Here is a 23,065-nt window from a genome sequence, read left to right on the forward strand (position 1 = left end):
TGAGCCCTCGTTTTATGATTTACTCCAGCTTCTCCCTCCCTTTGTCATACTGAGGGGAGCTAGGAGTACGGGTACACCCGGCTGGTAGACTGGAGCCTCGAGGACATGGGAAGGGAGTGATTTTCATTTACTGTTGGTTACACAACAGGGTCTGCTGTTGGAGACCCATTATTGTCTGCTGGAGATTTTCTCCGTTTCTCCAACTGACATAAACTAAGCTGACAAATCATTTTCCCTTTATAATAGTTGCATCTATGGCAAGAAGTTTTGCTGGCGAAGTTGTAACCTTATGGTGTGATTTTTTTTTCGCATTTCCAGTAAATCAGCTAAACAACTTCCCCACATTTAAAAACACTAACGTCAGTCAAGCATTATCACTTCAGGTTTCCTAGTAGTATGAAATACTTGTATTACAGGACAAAGTCCATATTTTATAGCCTGATTAAAAGAACTAGCCTCCCTCTCCAGTGCTTTCGTCAATCTGAAATAGCCCTCAGGATGAGAACTGTATCAGATACGCTTCTGCAACGCTTACCCACATTCCTAGCAATATTGCCAGCGCTCCCCAGCTGCGGGGAACACTGCCAGATAAACATCCACCGGTCAGCGGGCAGCAATTGCTCCGGTTTGGGAACGGCCAGCCTTCCTGGAAATGGAGTGAGGCGCATTGGATTTGCAGGTGGAAGCCTTACTGCATGGGAGACAGAGGGAAGAAACACTGAATTAAACAGTGCGGTTTCAACTGCCAAGAAACGGGGAAGCTGTGGCAAAGAATTGCTCGTTTGATACAGTTTGTAGAGTTACTTCTAGTCAACTAGACTGAACTCTCTCTGCCACGGTTCTACTCCCATTAGTTTTCCTAGGACTCGTATGCTTATCTTTGGAGTTAAATTTAACCTTATGAACCAATCAATAAAACTCCTGCATGAATTCAATCACAGAAAGTCATACTTCCTTTAATTTTACATTCCACTAATCTTACCAGGCATCGTATTTATTTTTAATCCACCTTCTGTTGAAACACTGCAATATGCGAGGTTTTGAAGACCTAGCCGTTTGGGCCAACAGTTGTGTTATACAAGCTACAAAGACCTTTGCGATCAATGGCACCCCAGAATTACATTGAAAGTTCTGGCTTGTTTGTCCGTAAGATATTGTGAAGTGATGGAAAAGGAGAAGTTTAAGTCCCGTTCTTAGGCATAGCTCAACCTTCATCTGAGCTACAAAAACGTACAGTGCTGCTATTTCAAAGGATACCCGCAGCATGTTAGGTGCGCTCGAGTCTGTTCAGAAGTGGTTTGTGAATCGCTCATGGCCCACCACAGACCCACACTGATTAATCACGTTGTCCTATTTCTCAGTGTATTTTGGTTATTTATGATGGTCGTCAAAACATTATAATAATATAAAAACATTTCAGAGTAAATACAGAAAAATGTTTTTCCACTTGATTTATTTTCATAATAAACCAATTAAAAATACAAAAGACAAGGACCCAAGGTTCAGAGGGCTCCATCATTTAAAAATTTGTCTTTAAATACAAATTCACTCTGTAATATGAATACATATAACATTAGACCTCTAAACATAATGATCTTATTTGCATCTATCAAAAATTTGTATGGAAACAAATTAGCTGAAAAAACTTCCTTGTGACATTGAATGTACATTATTTACAATCAAAAAAAAAAAGAACTCTTAGCAGTATTAATCTCCAAATACCTGCATAAATTGTATATATTTCATTTCCCTCCCCCCTTACAAAATAATCTGAAGTAGAAAGCAAGATTGTTAAGCTTCATAGTCGCAAAATGGCATGAAACGTTTGCACCTGTAGTGATGCCGTTAGCTTCTGTAATTAAATATATCTGATGTTTTCATATAAAATACAGACATGGCATTGTCCATTACTGGAATAAATGTTTCGTATACTCTCAATAGGAGTGTATGTTCCATTTTGCACACACAAGAGCTTGTGCTGCAAAAAACGCAAGAGGATACCTGGTTATCCAAGTCTAAAACTGGTGTAATTCAGATACTTGATCATAAAAAGTCATACACATGGAATGAAAATGTCCCACACTAAAAGTAACTGTTGCTTCAAAAGTTAAGTGATACACGTACAGATTAAACAGAAAAGGTTATAATAACATTACTGCAATGTAAATCGGCAACAGACTGAAAACGTACAGTAAGAAAGAAGTTTGAGGCCAACAACCTCAGGAGAAAGTCTTCATAGCGTAAAAAGCATGTTCCTTCATGCCTGTATTTTGAAACGAGTAATATAGAATTTTATTTATATGATAACATTTAGCAATTAACAGAAAATCAAAATCCATTCTAAAGCATGAATTCTAACAACTGCAGAAATTAAGTAGCTTTGCAACATCTTGCTTCAGAATCAAATCATATATACATAACTGAAAGGGTCCCATCACATTTATGAAAACAATCATCCACAGGGTCTTTTTTTAATTTATTTATTAATATGAATTGGGTTCCAATGGCTCATTTTCTTGCTTCACTTGCACGTTAGATGGGAAACCATTCGAACTGGACACTACCATCACAAACGGTTGCTGCTGGAATCTCTGCTCCGACTGCTCAGTATCATCTAATTTGTCACTGTCTTCTTCTTTTACGCCAAGCTGTTTCGTTTCTGGTGCTTTAATAACCGAAGTGATCACCGTGCCTGATGGATGAGCTACCACCTGTGAGCTGCTAGGTGAAAACGTTACCACGGGGGTAGTGGCACTGAAGGATGGAGATGAAGCCATGTTGACTGTTCCATTGCAAATTGTCTGCACGCTGCTGGTGAGCACCTGCTGAACTTGTGCTGGGCTCAGCACAATTGAGGAAGGAGGCGAGACTGGCTTCTGAGACTGTAGCATAACGTTTTCTTTAAGAACCGTCATGGGTTGTGAAGTAGGAATGGCTTGTAAAATGAATTTTTGGGGCGTTGTTGCTGAGGCTGGATCTGTGCTGGCTATCACTGTAGTAAGAGGCACCGTCTGGAGTGTTACAGTATGCAGCTGCTGGTTTCCAGGAGAAACAACCACTGGAACTTGGGTTGGAGTCTGTAAAGTCCTATTAAGATTAGAAAAGATTATAGGGTCAGAACACTTCCACGCCGAGTTTTGAAAAATAATTATAGATTTACTATTGAAAAAAATCACTTGGCTTCATAAACATTTCATTTACCCAAGGTTCTGAAGGAGGTGGCAGTCGCTCTCCTAATAAAACAAGAACTGGACCTGACCCCTGAATTCAGCAACACAGTTGCCAAAGTAAAGGTACCCTGCATGAACAGTACTGGCGATGAACATTGCCAAACTGAACAGCCTGCCTTTGAGACCTTCAGTAGTTCATCAGAAAACCTGAGAATCGCATCTAAGATCTCCTTCTCACGCATCAACCAACATCACGAGCATGACCCACTACACATCTGCCATCAATTTCATGAGGTACCCTAAGTAATTCATAAGTCACAAACCTAAATAATTCATAAGTCAGGCCTCAATTCTCCTGACATCTGTATATACATTTACCTGTATGCAAAAGTATCTGCACTGTAACAGTGAGTCTGGTCAGGACCTTCTCAGACTCCCAGGACACAGAGTCCTCTGTCTGCCAGGCTTGTATGCTCCTTCTGGTAAAGCAACTGAACAGAATTTGCTCCCAAAACATCAGTTTAAATTAGGAATGATTCCATCAGTTGCAGGCTCACAGACGCGGGTACCACATTACTTTCTATATATGTACAGCTGAGAGGGCAACATTAGAGGATTAACAGCCATACTGCTGAAGTACACAACTATTACAATGGACAATGGTGACTTAGAGATGTGGCTGAAACACACACACTCCAGTCATGCAAATCAAAACCAAACAAAAAACCCAAACCACAACATACTCCTGGTGAAGCAAATGATTTCCAGGGGAAGGAAAGAGGAAGGGAAGGGCAACTGCTTTGACGCCCTCCCACGGCTTGCTCCAGCCCATCATGCCACGCAGTCTCTGACAACCTTTTTCCTTCCTTCTGCTTGTCCTGCAAAGTTCTCTCCAACCTTCCTGCTTCTCTTCAGTGTTTTCTCCTGCCTGCCCTCCTCCACTTTTTAAGTCTTAAGCTCTCCCTTGTGTTTTCTTGAACATATTTGACACTGACCAAAACCAAAAATAACTGTCTCCTCCTCCTAGCTTATTTCTACCCCTGCTGAAATCACTTTCGATGGAAAGCCAGTTACTGTCAACATTTGTACTTTCAAGTCCATGCACAATACTGCATGCTCTTCCTTCTGAAGACCGATCCTCATATATGCTGTAAGGGCTGCCTACTATACATCTACCATGGAATGTCCTCCTCTCTATAGTCCTTCTACCCATGTAGTACCTGTTTTTTACAGCTCTGTGAAATCCTACTTGCCAGCGTTTAGCGATTGACCAGCCAGATCAGACTCAGCATATTCAAAACTTCAATTTAAAACCATGCTCTGGCTATCACAGTTACAACAAAAAGCTTACCAAAGCAGGACTTATGCGATGCTGAAGTTATGGGGCAATGTGGATGCAGATGCCGCTGCTGGCGGTAGTCCAACCGCCCAGGGAGCTGCATTCCCCCTTTCTTAATGCAGCAGCAGAGACAAGCGAAGGAGTATTTGTAGAGGATTTCCCAGGTCCCTCTCAGCTCAGTCCTCTGGGAAAGGCCTCTAGCTGATCTCCAAAGATTGCTCCAGCAAGAGCAGCTCCAGTAACCCAGCTGGTATCAGGCTCAGAGCACATCAGTACTCCCTGAGCATCCTCCAGCTGCCAGTCCCTGCTGCAGGCAATCTTTTCCCCACCTCCTATGTGGCTTGGTAATACAAGGAACAAAATCCGCATCTGTAGCTTTCTCTTCCTCACAAGAAAGAAGGTTGCAGTACCCAGGAATGCTACTATAGAAAAAAAAAAACAAATCCTTGCCCATGAGGCTCCCATGCAGGTCTCATCACAGAGGCCATAATAACCAGGACACAAAATTTGATGTGACTGGCACCACAGTCAATCTTTAGCTCCTGTTTCACACAACTGGAGACAGCCCAAGGAAGAAGCTCATGGAAACGGGGGTTGGCTGGAGGTAAAGCATCAGCTGGAGTGATCACTTCTTTCTTTCCAACTTCTGGAGAACTTGGTGCTGCACAGCAAATACCAACAACCAAGCTTAAAGTGCAAGGCTCACACCAAGTCTGCTAAGGGTTATCGGTGTTAACTCTCCCCGCCCCAGCAATTCCCCTGGGACCTTGACAGAAAAATCATAAATGACTGTCAGAAGTAGTAACAGGATGAGGGCATCCACTAGCTTTTTTAAAAAAGAAAAAAAAAAGTAAACTACCTACAGTTAAACAAACTTGCAGTAAAATCAAAATGTCATATAGATACAGCTCAACCCAGGAAAGTCTACAGAGACCAGCAAGGCAAGTGGAACAGCTAAGAAGGAAAGACAACTGACACTTGCCATCAGAAAAGCATTACAAGTATCAGAGTAGATACCAAGCCAGCTCTTTAATCCATGAAGAAACTTACCTGCGCCTGAAGGATTAAGATCAACTCAATAGTTGCAGTTTTGAAAGCAGCAGCTGAAGCTGCTAGCCTGTATGCCATCCAAGTATTACTTTGAAGCTACTTTCTTGTTCTTTAGCTGTTTTGTTTTAAAACAAAATAGTAAAAATAAAAGCTTCTAGCTGCTAAATGGCTGTGAAGGACAACCTCAAAAAGTGTGAACTGGATCTAATCAGTGCAGAAGGTATTCTACAAAGCACTAGGAGCAACAGCTCTGAGAGGACAGAACCAGATCGTTTGTCTCAGCACACTGTAATTAGTAGTTGCATATTGATGTTAAGCCATTTTATTTCTCCTGAAAGCAAGTCCCATACCTGTACATCATACTGTGACTAATAGTTTACTCCAGATGCTCTATCTTCACCATCAGTCAAGATACATATATGATACACACACATATAAACATGTATATACACATATATGTATACACACACAGAGAGTGTGAACTTGCTACAGGGAAAGCATGCAGCAGATGTCTGTACAAGCACAGGATTAAGTAGCACACAGCACCATAAATACACGTTGTTTATGCTGATGGTGGCCAAGCAATTTGCCTTAATTGGTAAGACTACAGATAAATGCGTCTGTTTACAAACTAAAAATCTATCTGCACAAACTATTTGCCTTGAATATAATTGAAAAAAATACACGTTTGCTTAATTGTTTTGCCTGTTTTACAAAAAAAACCCCAAACAACTACACACTACTTAAGGTGATCTGTTAACACTGGGCTACATTATTTAGGTGCTTTGAACTGTGTATTTTGCTATGCTTCTGAATTTCACTGTCAATTTGCTAATGCCCTTCCTACTCTAAGGTATAAGTCTATTGGGTGATTACTTTAAAAGTTCCTGCTGAGGTTACAAGAAGAACAAGAACATTGAGCAACAGTGATGAAAAGGAAATGCTGCCATAAAACAATCTGGTTACACCTGAGAACAGAATGACAAAAATTCTGAAGTCATTTTAGCTTGGCAGAAAATGATCATCTATTTCTTGGTCCATTTGGTACTGCTAACAGCCCAGAATTGTGCAGTATCATATTAGCTCATCAAGAGGTAACTAATGATAAAGCAAACAATAAGTGACAGGCAGGAAAAACAAGCTTATTCATGGTAATTTATGTGAAATTTATGAAATGGAGAAAGGGAGAAGATACCAAAAAAATATTGAAGCTACAAGCCAAGGTAAACAAAGTATTTCACCGCACAATAAGAAAATGTAACAAGGCAGTATTAAGAAATACATAGAGAGAGGTAACAGAGGAGAATTCCCTCTCCAACATACACATTGTTTAACCTACAGCTATAGGGGAAATGATGGCCTTGAGATAAACGGGCAAATTTCCAGGGACTTTCCCCATTTGTTCAACTAACTGTGTGCAAACAATTCATTCAGTCAAGCTAGGAAGAGCAAGGGAGGTGAAGGGGTGGGATGTGCTTGTTAGAATCACTTCAGATGCCTGAGTTGAGAGGCAATCTCTTTTGAGTGACTATAGGAAGCATCAGCCAAATGCAACTCAGGAGCTCTACCATCACTGCAAACTGCTCCACAGCTGCGCTCGAGTACGTGATCCTCAGAGTCATCAACAATCTTGTCAATACTTCACCCCAACGTATTGCCTCATAGCCACTGGCCCTTCTGCAGCACAAGCCATGCAGACAGGAGCTGCTAAGCAGTCTAGGGGCAGATGTCCATGAGAGATAGAAAGGCACTCGATGCCTTCATGCCGTCTGAACACAGCCTCCTCCAAAGGGAGGGCAGAACTTGCCTGTTCTTGTCTAGCTCTTTGCCTGAACAAGATAATTTCTTATGTCATGAAGACAGAGACAGAAGACTCAACTCTCAAGTCTGGTGTCCTTTTTACGGACCCACATAGTCTTACAGCCTTTTTTCCAGAATTTTTCAAAACTGCACGCTCACCTGAATTAGAACTCAGAAACTTTGCTACTAACAGAGACCTGCAGAAACCCCACCTCTTTCGACAGTGCCAAAGACATGTAAAGAGAGCTCCTGTGGATAGCTTCTCATTGTGCAGAAACAAAATTAATCTGTCTAGACGACTTTGAAGTCCCTTCTGCCGTAAGCAGCCTTCTTCCTACCTACCGCAGAAATTAAATCAGAAATGGGCTTAAGAAAAGGTCTTCTCAGCTGCAAGAAAATCAAATCAAAATGTTTGGTTATAACCAAAGTCTTTGCTATGATAGAAGTTGTCCCTATTGTAAATGTGTTCTGAGAAACACGCCCTGTTGTAAGCTAAATGAGAGTTTCTTGTAGAAGCCCATTGAGATCACATCAGCCTATTTCTGACCAACTCCTCCCTCAGGAAGAGCATTTTCCTCACCATCCTGCAACATGAAATGCAGTCAAGCCTTCACTTAAGAGATGAGAGAGATCAGCTCTTCGCAACAATCACCTGCTTCCCTTCCTTTGGGGAAGGCTACAGCAGCGGTGAGTGAGATCCAACAGTATCTGCTGGACACACAGTCGGTGTGCTGGAGAGCTTCTACTGCAGGCCTTCCTTTGGAGCATGAAGACCCAACTTGTTGCACTGACGGAAGACTACTGTCTAACTGCAAACAGAAGCAAAGCACGTGCACCGATGCTGGCCGATCAAAGTAAGGCCTTCCAAATATCAGCCAGGAGTTGTTTCCAATTATCTAGAAGTCCTCAGCTGGCATCGTATTCCTTCGCTCATGTTCCCCATCAAGTCCCAGGGAGCCCTAGTGAGCTCTTTACCAAGACTGACACCTGTGACAGTTTATATTCAGCATACCTATAGGAACAGCAGAGGAGTGATGAGCTACATTAGCTGACATTGTGCAGATTTGACTCTCGTTCTTATTCAGGGAAAAAGGAAGAGATGGTCAATGCAAAATCTCAGAAGGACAGTGCCAGACTGCCTCCCTGTGTCTGTGTGGTTATGCAAGCTCGAGCAAAACCAATATACATAGGGTGTAAAGTATGATTACAGAACGTAACAGTGACATTCACTGCACAACTTACACAAGGTAACGTCTATACATGGCACGAGATGAAGACACTTCGTTTGAAATAGCAGCTGTATTCACATTCTCAGAGTTGATAAACTCATGCTGCTAGACAAATCTGTATTTTTCAGCATCAGCATAGCTGCAGTCAGACCACCAATACATCATAGCCTGGACACAGAAACAGATTATGGAACAACAGCAGAAAGCATACGTATTTGCTTGGGGTAGACATGACTTTCAAAGATAATTCCCTCTGCGTAGCGGGACAATCCACTGTGTTGGCATATTGTTCGCTTCATCACTGTTCTTACACAGAATGCTCATGCCCAGAAAAAACACGATTCACCTTCAGCTACTTCCTTCTCCTCTTTAATGAGGATCTTGCCATTGTGGTCCACACTTGTGTCACCTTCAGGATGAATTAGTGCAACGTTTTCTACCCCAAAGGTTGCAAAAAGGTCAAGATGAAAGCTGTGGCTGATTCATCACGTAGCAGTTCTCCAGTTCAGAAGTGAACACACAAAGCATATCCCACTGGTCCTCTGTGGTCTGTATTAGCTTTTCCCCCAGCTACAGAACAGAATTGGGATACTGGTCTTCTAACATGTCCAAGCTATCACAATGACAACTTGAAAATACAGAAAAGAAACAATAAACTGAATTTTGATAGAAAAATTGTGTTTAAAACCTGAAGTCTGCTAAAGCATTGCACAGGATCTGTCAGCAATCAGCTAATTGCAAGTTTCTTGGTATACAGAGCTGCCAGCCAGAAGATTCAGATATGTCCCATACAGTCAATAACAAATAGAGACATATAATTTTAAATTACTCACAATATGATCTTCTCTGAACCGTTAGTAACACAAGAACCTCTTCTCACTCCATCCAGAAGACACTCCATCTTAAATCACTACTACTCTAGATTAAAAGTAAATGAAAATGCGTATCTCTATCTGCAGTCCTAGTCATTTAAGGGAGCAATTTAATTGCCCAAATGCAGGCAACTTAGAGCCCTGTATGATGTCCTAGACTACCCATGACAAGGTAAGTTCCAAGCCTTACAGGAGAGGTACACTTTCTGGAGCAACAGAAAAGATGCCCTTTACACTTAGGATGACCCAATGAACATGGAGCTGAATCCCAGGACTACTTCAGTGCCTCCGAATTCCAAGCTAAAACACAATTACTCCAATAAACCAGATATTCTGGTTAACCTGTGTCAGTTATTCTGGTTTAAACAGAACAATTTTACAAGTGCTAAATTCAGAGACTTTTTTTTTCCTTCCTTAAAAAAGCTGGCTCATTGGAAAAAGTTAGAAATCAAATGCTCATCCAGAGAGGCATTTTTATTTTTGTCTTATCACTGGAAACATGCGGTGCCAAATTCAGCTCCCAGTTACACAACTGGAGACTGCAGTAACTGTGCTTGCATCCACTGAGCCAGAGCTGTTACACCCGCAGAACAGCAGTGAGTTTGCAATTCTGAATATTCCCACTGGGGATACTAGATGTCTTCCCCGTCAGCAAAACCCCATTTGCATGACCTGACCCTGCTCCTGCCTCGTTTCCCAAGCTTGGGTTAGCACCACATCACAGCCTTTCTGTTTAAGCACTGGGGCTGAAGAAGAGGCATCTATCCCTGGCGAGCAACACTTCTCCTTGTCTCCCCTGCATACAGCAGCACCAAAACTTGTATAAAAAGCCCATCAAAAGCCATCCAAAACCTTTCCACTTCAGAGTAAAACACTACCCTCCCCTCAAAGTACACAAAACTCTGCACGAGCTTTGTGCAGCTATAAATGAAGCCACTGCCTGTCTACTGTGAAGAACCAACCCCTGATTTTCACTGGCATGCCCATTTCTTTGAGAAACGCAAAGAGGCCCTGGGGAACGGCTGTCACGCTCTCCCAGCGATGCTCTGGGAGCAGACTTTACCAGTCAATGCTGCCTAGCACAGGGGAGGGATGGTGACACGAGCCCTTCACAACATTCTTCAAACAGGATTCTTTTACCAAGTACCTCAGCAGCAAAGACACATGTTCAGACTTCTTCTCTGAAGGATATGGTTAAGTGTTAAGAAGCCAGTTGTTTTGACCTCAAAAATCCTCAGTATTTTCTCTATATTTTTTTTCTTCTCACAACACAACAGAAGCAAATTGCTGCAGAGGGAAGACCATTTATTTCCATGAAGAAGAGGGAAGAAAATTTACATGAATAAAACTTTAGAAGCTACATTGCGCAAGACAAATTATATGGGTCCAAGATGTTCACACTTCAAGGCAGAGCCCAACCACTAACCAGTACGTATCAGAAAACCTTCTGAGGATCATTCCCAAACCCTGGTTGCCATTTCGCCCAAATGACCTTGACTATCTACATGCCCCAACCTCTGAACACCAACTGGCAACCAATGTTGCTATTTGTCCTCATGCTTCCTTATAAAAGTACTATAAAGTGACTCCAACCACAACCCCAAGGGGAGTGTGCATACATCAGAAGGTTTGTCAGCTCTTATTCTATAATGGCAATCGTACCTGCTGTACATTTTCAAATCACGTAGACCATTCATTTCAACCCTTATGGAAGCCCCACTGCAGCAATTCAGAACATGTACACAAACTTGTTAAACTGCTAGAGATTTACAGCTCTTTGAACAAACAAACACAAAATCCAGTTCCTTTGTTTTAGCCTTATTATAAAACAAGACCTAAAACATATGCTCCAAAAAAAGTTCAACATGCCATTCTACCTCACCAAACTATTTGAAGTTTGCATTTTGAAACTGAGCAGAAATCTATCTGTCATAAGTTGTATTTTTAGAGCCTGGAATGGGCAGTGACTACTGCACAGGACTCATCAGCACCTTGGTTTGCAGCTTGGCCCATCCTGGTTAAAAGCACACCAAAAAAAATCTGGCTTGTGGTTTTTATTTTCACTCTAACTGCTCAGACACCTTAGTACATTCTTTCTTAATTAGCAATACTTCTATACCATTCAGTAATTATGTACTGTACTGAAAAGATCCGATGGGTCTTTTTTTTTTTTTCCTTCATCTGAAACACTTTGTCATCTTGGCTAAGGAAAGTGCAACTGAAGACTTCGTGGAATAACATTTTAAGTTACAAACAATGGATTAGAACCGATGCAATACAGAACCCTAAGGCTTTAAGGCTTTTACTTCATTCGAACGTCACACATGTATCATCTCTACTACATTTTTCCCTTTAGCTTATTGCCCAAGGTCCGATTGTGAAATAATGTAATGCAATAACTGGATGTCATAATGTCACTGAGCAGCTTTCCAAATGTTAGGCTGGACTTCTTGCCTGCCTGCCTTATTAGGTCTTACAGATACTTCTGTTTGTTGCTACCATTTTTTATACCATCTATACTATTTATATTGTTTTTGATATACAATCTAGTGTAGGTCTAGCCTGGAGCTATTTAACTCTGAAAATTGCTGAACTTTGCCCCTATTAATGTTTAATTAATTAACTCAGTAATTCTACTGAGTTAAATGGTACTGTATAGCTTCAACTATGTCTGTACTTGTTTCCTTTCACTATATTGCCCTAGTCAATTTTTACAAGTAATTAAACCCTTCATCAACCCTGAAATCATAGGACTGCACTGTACAGAGTAGCTTCATTCCTAAGCTTCAAAAACTTAAAAGACATCACCTTGATGCAGATTTTTATTAATTTCCTAAATTAATTCCAAAACTGGTTCTTTTTTTTTTTGTCAAATTCCTCATAATTCTCTTTCACATAAACTTCTGATCAAATATAACTCTTCCCTCCTCCCCTATGTGCATCTCGAACTAATTCTAGTTGGTTAGAACAATAAGCAAAACACAATTTGATTTCAAATCATGCATTTTAGAATTAGAAGACAAATGAAAACAGACATTGTCTACTTAAAAATGGTAACTCTTTCCAGTTTGTTTTACAGTGCCTGCCAGTAACTATGAAAAATATTTTTGCTTTCATGGCCCAATGTATTTATTCCCTTGCAGCCTTTACTAACCAGTGAATTTCTCTTTTCAGTGTGAATTTTTCATATTGCAGTGTGAATGAAAACATTTCATAATTTTTAAGGAAGTAATAAAAAAAAAGGATTCAAACTAGGAAGTCCAGGGATAATTTTAAAGTTTGGGGGTTTTTTACCCCAAGGAAAGAAGACATAACTTTTTTCTTGATTGAAGCTGCAGTCTTGGTTTGTCATTTCCTATATATAAATCTTCAGCTTCCTCAACTACTTGGTTATCTCCTAAAGCATTTCTCATTGATTCTATTGTATCAGTCACTGGAGGCTGATCTAAACAGTTTCAGTTCTTCTTTCAGTTCTTCTGAAAAACCTAGCTGTTACTGCTATTCTGGATTTTCCTTTTATATAAGTGGAGTTTTAATAACTGGCTAGCTTTTACAGCATCCCTCTAGTAGCAGAGATGAGAGAGCAAAACTTATTTTTTGGAAACAAAGAAATTATTTGGTCTCATTAGTGTCATTACTTCTCTCTGACAAAATTGCATGGTTAACCCCAGATAGTAAGTACCACTCCAAATCTATTGGTGGCTCTGGATGTAATTTTCAAAGGAACGAATAGAGGAAGGGAGCAGGAAATAGCATTATTGCCATTTTGCAGCACAAAATGACAACCATTATAACAGTGATGTTAACACAGCGTATCTCAAAAAAAAAGTGATGTTCATAATTCTTTAAGAATGTGTGTGAGGGGCCTAGGCCTAGATTCCAAGAACATTTATTCTTTTCAGGTCTTTTGTAGTCAGTGGAGATGAACAAGGTCCATCAGGGGACGCCTCAGGCTAGGGTGAAACCAGGCTTAAGTGATTGTTTTTTAAAGCCTCTTCAATTAGGATGCTGCTACTAAGGGGTAGGTGCAAAGGAGTCATGATGCTTGAACTCTGTGTAGTGTTAGCCAGTTGACTTACAAATTAAGCGTGGAAGCATGACTGTCTCCCAAAATAGTCTGCAGATACACAGCTCCCATGAGATTATTCTGTTAACTGTTTTCTAAAATCAAAAGAACATGCTCTTGTAACAGCAGCAAAATGCTAGAGTAGATAACACGGAGCTTTCCCTTGTTGTAACTGGGGACACTACAAAAGATGAAAGAAATGACAAAAAATTCTTAGGGAAAAAAATTAAGAAGCAAGAAGGAAAATCTTTTTGAAGGGATCATGCAGACACACCATGTATAATTCAAAAGTGAAGACATCAAACAGTCAGTGAAAAAGCAGAGCCATGAAAATACTGCCTCTGCTGCAGGACAGAACTGATGATACCAATTTAAAAGAGAAGTTGTGCATTTTTCCTCTCTAAAGGATTTGCATCAGGCCTAATACCGCAGGAAAGATGTGCTTCCCTCCACCAAAGGCAGAGCATTTATGAGCGTACATGTCGCAGTATGGTGTAGTAACTCCCAATTCCTAGGATCAGCCACAAAGACACCATTTCTCTTCAACCAAACTGGGAGATGAGCATTTTTTTGAAGCGCAACAAAGAATCTAGTCTATCTAGCCATCATGCAGTGAATTTATTATTATTCATACATTTATATCCTGTACATTTTCTTACCTTATATTCTGAACCGAGGGATTTAACGTTTCATCCGGAACGTTACTGGTTACAGCTGCATGTCCTTCTGTGAGGGACTGCAATGGCTGCATTACGTGAACTGTCCGAAAAAGCTGAGTAGGATGTACTGGCTGCGGAGACTGCATTGTCCTCAAAACTTCTGAAGTCAAGCCAGGTGTCTGCTGCTGTACAACTTCTACGTGCTCCTTCAGCTTAGCAGGCTTCGAGTTTCCTGTTTTTAGCACTGTGGTTGATCCTCCCTTTGTTCCCGCGTTTGCAGACGCTCTAGATCTGCTCGGCTGGTTTCTATTGGCCACAGGAGTTGAGAGCAGAGTTGAATCTGATGATTCAGTGCTAGGGCTCGCATCTTCATCATCTATATAGACGAGATCTTTTGGCATTTCTTTAAATTGATATACTAGGCGCTGACCTTCTACTTTAGCTAGTATTCCTCTTTGGTAATAGTATCTGTTTAAAGCATACACACATCAAGTTACACAGTGTTTTTTGCCAAAAACCAAACGAAACAAAAAAAAGGAAAAAAAAAAAAAGGCAACAAAACCCCCAGAAAATAAGACCAGTAGTAACAAGTAAACAATATTTTAAGTGCCTAGTTTCTTCATTATAAAGGAGTGGCCAATTTAATAGCGTATTTTTTCCTCAAACAACTTTCTTTTACTGGTATTTCCTGTCACCTTTTAATTTAAACCTCAGATAACTCTGAGGAGAAAGAGAAGAACTCCGTGATTTGGCAGCTCTGCTATCAACTCATACTCTTTAAAAGTTGCATGAAACTTGTAATTCTCCTCTTGACTCATACAGTTCTTTCAGTTACCTGAATTCACGCTTATTCATCAGTGAGCACAGGCAGACATTTTAGCTACAGCAAAGCAAAGGGAATAGGACAGGAGAGCACTACTTCTGTTATATTTACAAATTAATATGACAATTTGAAATCATGCACACCAAGGTGAGGGGTGACGGGAAATGAAAAGAAATGCATAGCTGCTCAGTTGGACAATTATCAATCAGCAGGTAAGATTGAATCTTCATGGATGTCTGCTTATTTTGCACAGTCTTTTATGGATGAGAAAAATCCCAGCCTGACAGGCAGAAGCATATGAGAAGATGTTCTAAAACTGTCTGTATATTCAAGTTTAGAGAAGCACAACCAGACCTAAATTCTAAAACTGTATCTTCCACTGGAAACGGGATCATTTGCACCAAGTAGAAATAATTTCATTAGTACACCTGAACTGAGGATTTTTTGGAGAAAAGAGATTCGAATTTTATGTAAAAGGCTTGCCCCACTTGAAATCTTCAGTCTCTTACTTTGTCTGTGGCTGACTGTGAAGATGCAGTTTTTGCAGCAGCACTGAAGATGTCTGAGCTGAGACTGAAGGTGACTGATTTGGGGTTGAGGTTAGTAAGGGTTACTTTTAGTTAGCTTATTTATTTTGCCAAAATAACTTCTTCATTTCCCAAATGGACAGAATACTAACTCTTTTCTGTTGTTACACAAATTAGATGAGGCATTTAATGCATGCAAACACTAAGGCAACAGAAACAGTCTATTATTAAAAATGCACATACCTGAGAGCTCTACCCATTGTTTCGTAATTCATGTCAGGTTTGTTTTTGTGTTTTCCCCACAACCTGGACACAGCCTTGGAATCTACCAGTTTGAAAATGCCCTTCTCTCTTTGAGTCCATTTGATATATTTAGGACACGTAGCTTTGTCCTGGAGCAGTGCTAGTAAGAACTCCCAGAGATAAATTGTATTTCCTAAGATAAAAGTATTTCAGGACACAGAAAAAAAAGAAAAAAATATTAGTTGACCATATTTTATCAATGATGTAAATAATGTAAAAATTAAGAAGCTGGTATCTTTATGAATACACTGTAATAAATCATCAAGACTAGGAAATAGTGATGGAAAAGCAAAGGAAGGGATTCTTGTTAGTTATTACAATCTGGGTGCCCAAACACCCTAGCCGTTGTCTGTAACGTACAGAGTCAGGTACCAGTCAACCTACAGTCACCCCGTTCCAACCACCACCATTAGATACCATTAGTCACCTATGTGCACACTTCCCTCCTGCCTAATCCAGTTACAGAAGCAGTCCCTATTGCTTTACCTCAATTAGGAACATGTTCAGGTCCATCCTCTGAAAATGCTGGAAATTAAGCCCTTGCTTAAATACTTTGCTGAATTGAGGTGAGTGTTATAATCCTTTAAAAGGCTAAATAAAATCCTTACTTTTAACAATTAGATTTATATGGGGCAATCAGTGGCATATGCTGAGGTAGGCAAACCTTCAAGAATAAAGTTCAGAAAAAGATTTTTTTTTTTTTTTAATCCAGTGAGCGCTTGGACTTGCTGCTAGACAACTTTCAAATTTCATTTTACAAACAAGCAGGCACAAACACCTATATATGGAAATCCATCACATCTGTTCGGTGTTTACCACATATAAAGAAACAGTATTAAAATCACAGATTGTGAATACTTATAACTACTACAAAATTTGCATATTGTTTTTTTCCGAAAGCACATTTAAGGAGTCTAAACACATATAACTAATGAGACCCTTTTTCCTGCTTTTTTTAAGGCTTTTGGTGTCTGATGTTCTTTTGGACACCTGAAGCTGCACATAAGCTTCTTAGTGATCTGTTGTTAGTCTGAGAAAGGAAGAAAAAACTTCTTGTATGAAAGTATCACCTCCCACAAGTAGCTGTGCAAAAACACAGCAAGGACAACATGTGCAGATTTCTTAAGTTTCACAAAAAATGATGCCCAGTGCATCAGAAGGTGACAGGATCTATTTTGTTAGCTTCAATTTAACCCGGCACTTTTTTCAACTTTAATAACCACCACTCTGAACTTTTTTCAACAAGAGGAGGTGTCTTACAAATTAAAGCTCCCATACTACTGTACTATAATCTGTATTTCACAAATATTCAGCAAAGTCATCAGCACTGGCAGTACAAAATGTTAACAGCTCCTTTGGCAGGTGGAAACTTGAAAAGTGAGCATCCCTAGAAAAAAACCACTGCCTTTGCAACAAATGTCTCCCAGCTAACATGAAACGGTCAGCCTGTTTGCCTTCGGATACCCCGAAGGCAAAGGTTAAGACTGCTTAGGCAAGACACAACGTCAGCCAGGAGTGAGAGCATTCCCAGCCACTTACGATTTAATCCAGGGTGCTTTTGTTGTAGTCTAGACTAAAAATGCTCAGTGGCATCAAGGCAGTCTGAAAATTTGTCACTGTTTAGCCACTGAAAATCACTGTGAAGAGGACTGTCTGCGAAAACCGTCTGCTTTACTCACAGGCAGAATTTTTAACCTCCTCTGAGTCACAGTAGAAGATGACATATGTAGAAAACTCAGTTTTCTCCATGCATCACATCAAATAATTATATGGAGGGCTTGGTATTTTAGCATACATGTTCTCCTTAGGGAAACATTGTGGATACTGAGAGCCAGGCAACTCTCATAATTTTCTAGCTGCTTCCCTGCCATGGCCGGTTATATTAATACCCCTTTTACTTCAATTCTGTGTTCTTCAAAATGCTAAACAAATGCTTTTGTGGTAGCTTTTTTCATAACAGGCCGTGGTTTCAGTCAACTCGCTCCTTTTTAATTCCTTCTGAATTAGCAATTTTGTAACAAAGGACAAATGTGAAATATGCTGTATCCTTGCTATCATTGCTAGAAACAGTAGACTCTTCTGCCTTTTAATTTTGTGACTACCTGCTTTAATATTTTCTATTATTTCATTTGCGCACTACCTAGAGGTTCCTCTGATACTTCTCTTTCATTTTTACTTAAAAATCAGGTTTTAATTAAAAAAAAAAAAGCAGCAACAATGCATACTCAAAATTGCTGGCATTAACCTGTTAAATATTTATTGCTTGCAAACAAGTCTTTATTTCCTGTTACTGCAGAAAATCCCTCTTCAAAAGAAAAAAAAAAACATACTCATTTGTCAGTGTAGCGATTTTTCTGATTTCAAGACAGTCTGACATTCTTATGCCACCACCTTCCAGGTTTGGCTGGCTTCTGTCCTGGCAAGTATTGCACAGCATGCAAGCACATCAGTCCCCAGGCGTGCATGCAGGCACTTGTGGTGACACAGGGGAGGCTCATTTCCAGCTCCCGCTGAGCACAGCAGAACTTGGTGGGGGCCGGGACATCAGGCTGCCATTCAAACACCAGCCCGGGGAATGGGTGCGGGTGCTGGACCCAACAGCAAAGCAACCGAGCTGTTGACAAAACTGACAGGCACTACTGAACAGTTCAGTCTGGAGGAAATGATTTATTGTATCAGTTATGTGGTATTTCTTTTCTTTCTTCCCTTTAAACACAGGAGGAATGAGAGAAGTATCAAAAACGCAAGTTTTCTGCCCAAGTCTTCAAGCTGCGTTATAGCTTCCCTCAAAATTTAGGGCTTGGTACTTCCTGCTGCCAACTGGCAGCCTTGATTAGCTCCTCATGCAGAATTAGACACACACAGATGGAAAATGTTTTCAAAGATCATCTGTCAAAATAACCACAGCCCAAGAAACCCTAATACAATGCAAAGCACTCCCCAGGACTTCACTCAAAACACAGCAGCCTCCGAGGGAGATTGAAGAGTTCCCAAGAACCCTTGCTACTAAAGTGACAAATACGTTATTCCCCCCGGGAACTGGGTATTTCACCAAGAAATCTCATGCACTAATTTTTTTACTTGCCTTAAGATGAGATGTTAACTACCCCTGAGCATAAGACCTGGTTTTACATCACAAGAAAATTAGCGAACATTTTCTTTTTACATCACAAATGTTTTCTTTTTACAGGTCACTCAGAAACAATGTTATTTTAAAAACTTCAGTGACAACTCTTTGACTTACCCTTTCCATCTTTGTTTTTCTTTTTCACTGATATGTTTGGAGTTGTAGTAGGGGATTCAGGACGAGACGGTTTCGGCTTCTTCCCTGAAATAAACCACCAGCAAGTCAAACTGCAGCTTAAAAAAAGGAAATAAAAAAGAACAAGGACCTAAAAAGGGAAGAGATTTGTTTCCCCAATTCAGAGAGGATTCAATTTCCAGCAAGTTAGGAGCTCAGTTCTGTGCTGAACTTCTTCAATTTCTACAGCAGGATTGGACCCCCTATGCTCTTAGGGTACTTCTGGTAAAGGTTATGCTCACTTTTCCAAAGTCCACGTACCTTGGAAACTTCTGTGGCTTTTTAGATACTTTTAAGAGCACTTAAAACAGTAGAGATGAGAAGAATAAGCTATTAACTGTGGACAAGAATTTAAACAGGAAAAGCTAGATAAAATATAGAGCACTATCTTGTTCGCTCATCACCAAAATGGAACTTACGGATAAAACAAGATTGTCTGCTTGTTTAATAGATTGGAAGTCTCCACTGACAGCAGGAAACTATACTGTCATGTGAAGAAGACATTTTTCAGTCCTATTGTCTTTTACACCTTTCTCAACAGTGCTACAGGTAAAGGAAAGTCACTTGTTTGCTTGTTAAGACCAGCAGAACCAGTAACAGGCTCTGAAAAAATCACCAGTTTTTAAAGTCGTAAGTATGGTGGCTCTATCTGGTGAGGAAGACTGAAAGGAAGAAGCTAGTTAGAACCGATGACAAGTATGAAGAGCATTGATTTGAAAATGTTGAAAAATCAACTATCTAAACGTAAGTGGAGTAAAAAAATGTAAGTCATGCTGGAGTATTTTTCAGTATACAACCTTGAACCTATTCCTTTAGTAGTTCTCATACCCTGCAATGTCAGCTTTTACAGGTAATGTAATTAATCAGAAACCTTCAGAACTGTCTTATGAAGTAAAAATTCCTCTTACCAGGTTTTGCAGCGACCCCTTAGGACATTGACAATACCTAAATTATTCACGTACTACCTCTGCTCTTTTGAGAGGCAGAATAGACCAAGCAGACACAGGACTCAGAGAAACATACTTCTAGTCCAAATAACCTATTGTCATAATTAAAGATCTAAAGAAAAGTATTTTTCTTTTTCTCTAGTTATTGCATTTCCAAAGAGTTTATGTTCTACGGAGGCAAGACCAATAGGCCTGTGCAATCCCGTACACTATGACGTTCCACTTTTTGGTTCTGTTTTTAGGGGCTGCTTTAGTAAGGAAACGGCTCTGCTGCAGAGTAAGAGTGAGGGTTTTTCACTAGCTCTGAAAAAAAATGCTCAGTGCCAGCCTGCACAGTCTGCTTTGTTCTCTAGACTTCCAGGTATCTATAAAGAAGTCATAAGAAACACTGGCTTGAACACTCACCTTTTGATATTAGCAGTCTTGCTAAGTCCACCTTTGCACCTTTTTCTTTCTCTTTTTTTTTGACAAGGCATGGGGGAGGATGGCTAGCTAGTTGAGAGAGCTACAGTGAGGAAACTCTAGTAATGCCTGGAGTCCTCTAACTTTCTTGCTTCTGTTCAGACAGGATTCATGACTGAGGATGGGACACAAAGTTCAGCCATCATCTTGGCTGGTAATGCCTTCCTTGATTTGAATGAAGATGGGAGGGAGGAAATCCTACAATTTTTTTTTTCATATATCATCATATGAAGGGATAAAGAACTACTGGAGTACATTTTTTAGCAGCTTTGTTCCACTCACCATTATTGGTTGCAGAAATGTCTGTTTTCCCTAAAATATCTAGATGAAGTCACTCTTGTGTAGATCAGCTTCTACTGCACAAGAAGTCCGCCAGGGTAACTTTGGCTGAGTGCTCTTCTCCCCTTAGAGTTGTGTCATGGGAAGACCCTGTTGGGTGTTCATCTCGTTTTCCCTCTTGTACAGGTTTAAGTGTATGCCATCAAGGAGTGGGGAGTGTTATTTTGATGTAATTAATTACCTTGTGTCCAAATGAGATCAGGTCTTAAAAGAAAATGAAGTGGATGAGGGCTCAATTAGGTCATGACTGAACTACTACTGGTCAACTTCAGGAAACATAAGTACCAATCACATATAATTTATGCACTTCTGATTAGGGATAAGCTAGGCTACTAAATACGAATACTACTTGCTACAGCAATTCTAGGCTCTCTTACCTCAGCCTAGCCTACTTCAAGACATCCTAGATGGACAATCCTCTACCAGAAATCCATCCAAAATTAGAAATCAATGAAGAATGTGAAACTTGTTTACAGAAAGGTGTTGATGTTACTGCTCTATATCTGGGCCAGAGATACTTAAGATGATGGTTTTAGACTACACTGTGAGCTATAATCTCCAGGCGCTGACTGATACCATCAAAAACACAGTTAACAGAGACACACAAGATATGTTTCCTTTGTTTAAAAGAAGATGATTTCTGAAAGCACATTAAGCATTTGCACGCTTCCTCCTTTGCTTCAATAGAGCATGAATTTGTTACCTTTCAGAGCACACGACTAAATTCCTTTTTAGGAGAGAATTTTACAAAGAGGAAGGATGAAGAATGTGCAAGAGCTAAGACTTATCTGGGGCTACCGTCATTTTGTATAGCTAATTGAATTTATAATTGGTATTTCCACTTTCCTATTTGCATGGTTGCAAAAAGACTTCCGGTTAGAAATTCATGCTACAAATTAATGTGATATTTAGAAAGTGAGATGCTCATCCTGATTAAACGTTTTATACCACACCAGAAAAAGTTCAGTACATTTTCTTGCACTGTTTTCAGTGGGTTTTGTTAAAAAAAAAACAAAAAAAAAAGTATGTAAAAATATAATGAACAGTATATATCTAAAATATAATGTGTATATGACTTATGTGACCACCTACTGCCAGATACCTCCCATAGCAAAAACGGGACTGAAGGTACTAGTATAGCAAATTTCCAAGTTTCTTTCTCTGACATCCCTTTGTTTTTCCTGTCCTTCTGATCCATAGTTTGGCACCTCAGTGCTCAGATGTTCATGAGTACAAACATCATGCTAAACACAGTTTTGGAGTTGAGCAGATGGGTGGATACAGCTCTCCTGCTGCAGCAATAAGGCCCACAAGGAAAGGAAGTGAAATCACCCCATCACTTCTGGAGAACACTTTCTTGGAGGAGCTCTACTTGGCAGTGCCATTCTGGCTCAGTTAGCTAGCAATGCTCTGCACAATGCAACCCTACAAGTTTAGCTGATGGGTTATATATGCTGGAAGTCTATAAAATCATGAGTGGTGTGGATAGGGCAAAATGACCGTAGTCCTTTGCCGTGCCACAAAACTGACCAAAGGAAGGGAAACAGATTGCACTTAAAAAAAACCAAACAAAAACAAAAAAACCCCACCCACACACTGCACGTCATCCTGAAATGCACTACAAAATTAATAACATTTTGCAGTAACACTTCAGCATCGCTCAGACCAGACCATCTACCTCATGAAGTCTCAACTTCATCAAAAACTTGCAGTTAATGAAACACTAAGCTGATGCATCTTTTCTGGTATTTTTTCTATCCAATGTAACTGTCAAAAACAAACACACACATTTGCTGTGAAGCAACTGGTTTTCTAACCTACAGCTAGGGAGGAGGAAGGAGTGGGAGTAAGCAGAAGCACAACACGAAAGAGGGTATGAATGCATCAAGCCAAAGAGGTTAAATGTCTGGCAGACAGCGGCTCCTTGTTTTGACCCACATAGCAGCCAACATTAAAAAGAAGAAGAAAAGAAAAGAACAAAACCATAAAACCAGTTTAAAATCCTCTTACGGTTGGTTATCTCACAGTAGTGTGCACAGTACGGTAGTTTCCCCCGCAGCACTCTTGGGGCAGCTGCTGGTAAAGCTCTCCACAGCGGTTTCAGTTCAGCTTTCTTACGGGAATCGGAGACTTCCCGACCCACACCCGTCCCTACCAGACCTTGTGACACACATGGGG

General features: G+C 40.2%; 1 protein-coding gene across 4 annotated transcripts in view; it reads right to left on the reverse strand.

Annotated features, from left to right (window-relative positions):
- Positions 1 to 1,436: 1,436 nt before the first annotated feature.
- The window catches only part of ELF1 (E74 like ETS transcription factor 1), a 92,566-nt gene continuing 70,937 nt past the window's right edge, over positions 1,437 to 23,065 (reverse strand). For all 4 annotated transcript variants that reach the window (XM_076363242.1, XM_076363225.1, XM_076363234.1 and 1 more), the window contains 4 exons: positions 19,083 to 19,166; positions 15,779 to 15,971; positions 14,186 to 14,653; positions 1,437 to 3,087 (listed from right to left, as the gene is read on the reverse strand). In XM_076363242.1, coding sequence (XP_076219357.1) covers positions 2,484 to 3,087; positions 14,186 to 14,653; positions 15,779 to 15,971; positions 19,083 to 19,166 — 1,349 coding nt within the window. In that variant the 3' untranslated portion in view covers positions 1,437 to 2,483. The remainder of the gene's footprint in view (positions 3,088 to 14,185; positions 14,654 to 15,778; positions 15,972 to 19,082; positions 19,167 to 23,065) is intronic.

Source organism: Aptenodytes patagonicus, chromosome 1, assembly GCF_965638725.1.
Source record: "Aptenodytes patagonicus chromosome 1, bAptPat1.pri.cur, whole genome shotgun sequence".
NCBI classification, from domain to species: Eukaryota; Metazoa; Chordata; class Aves; order Sphenisciformes; family Spheniscidae; genus Aptenodytes; species Aptenodytes patagonicus.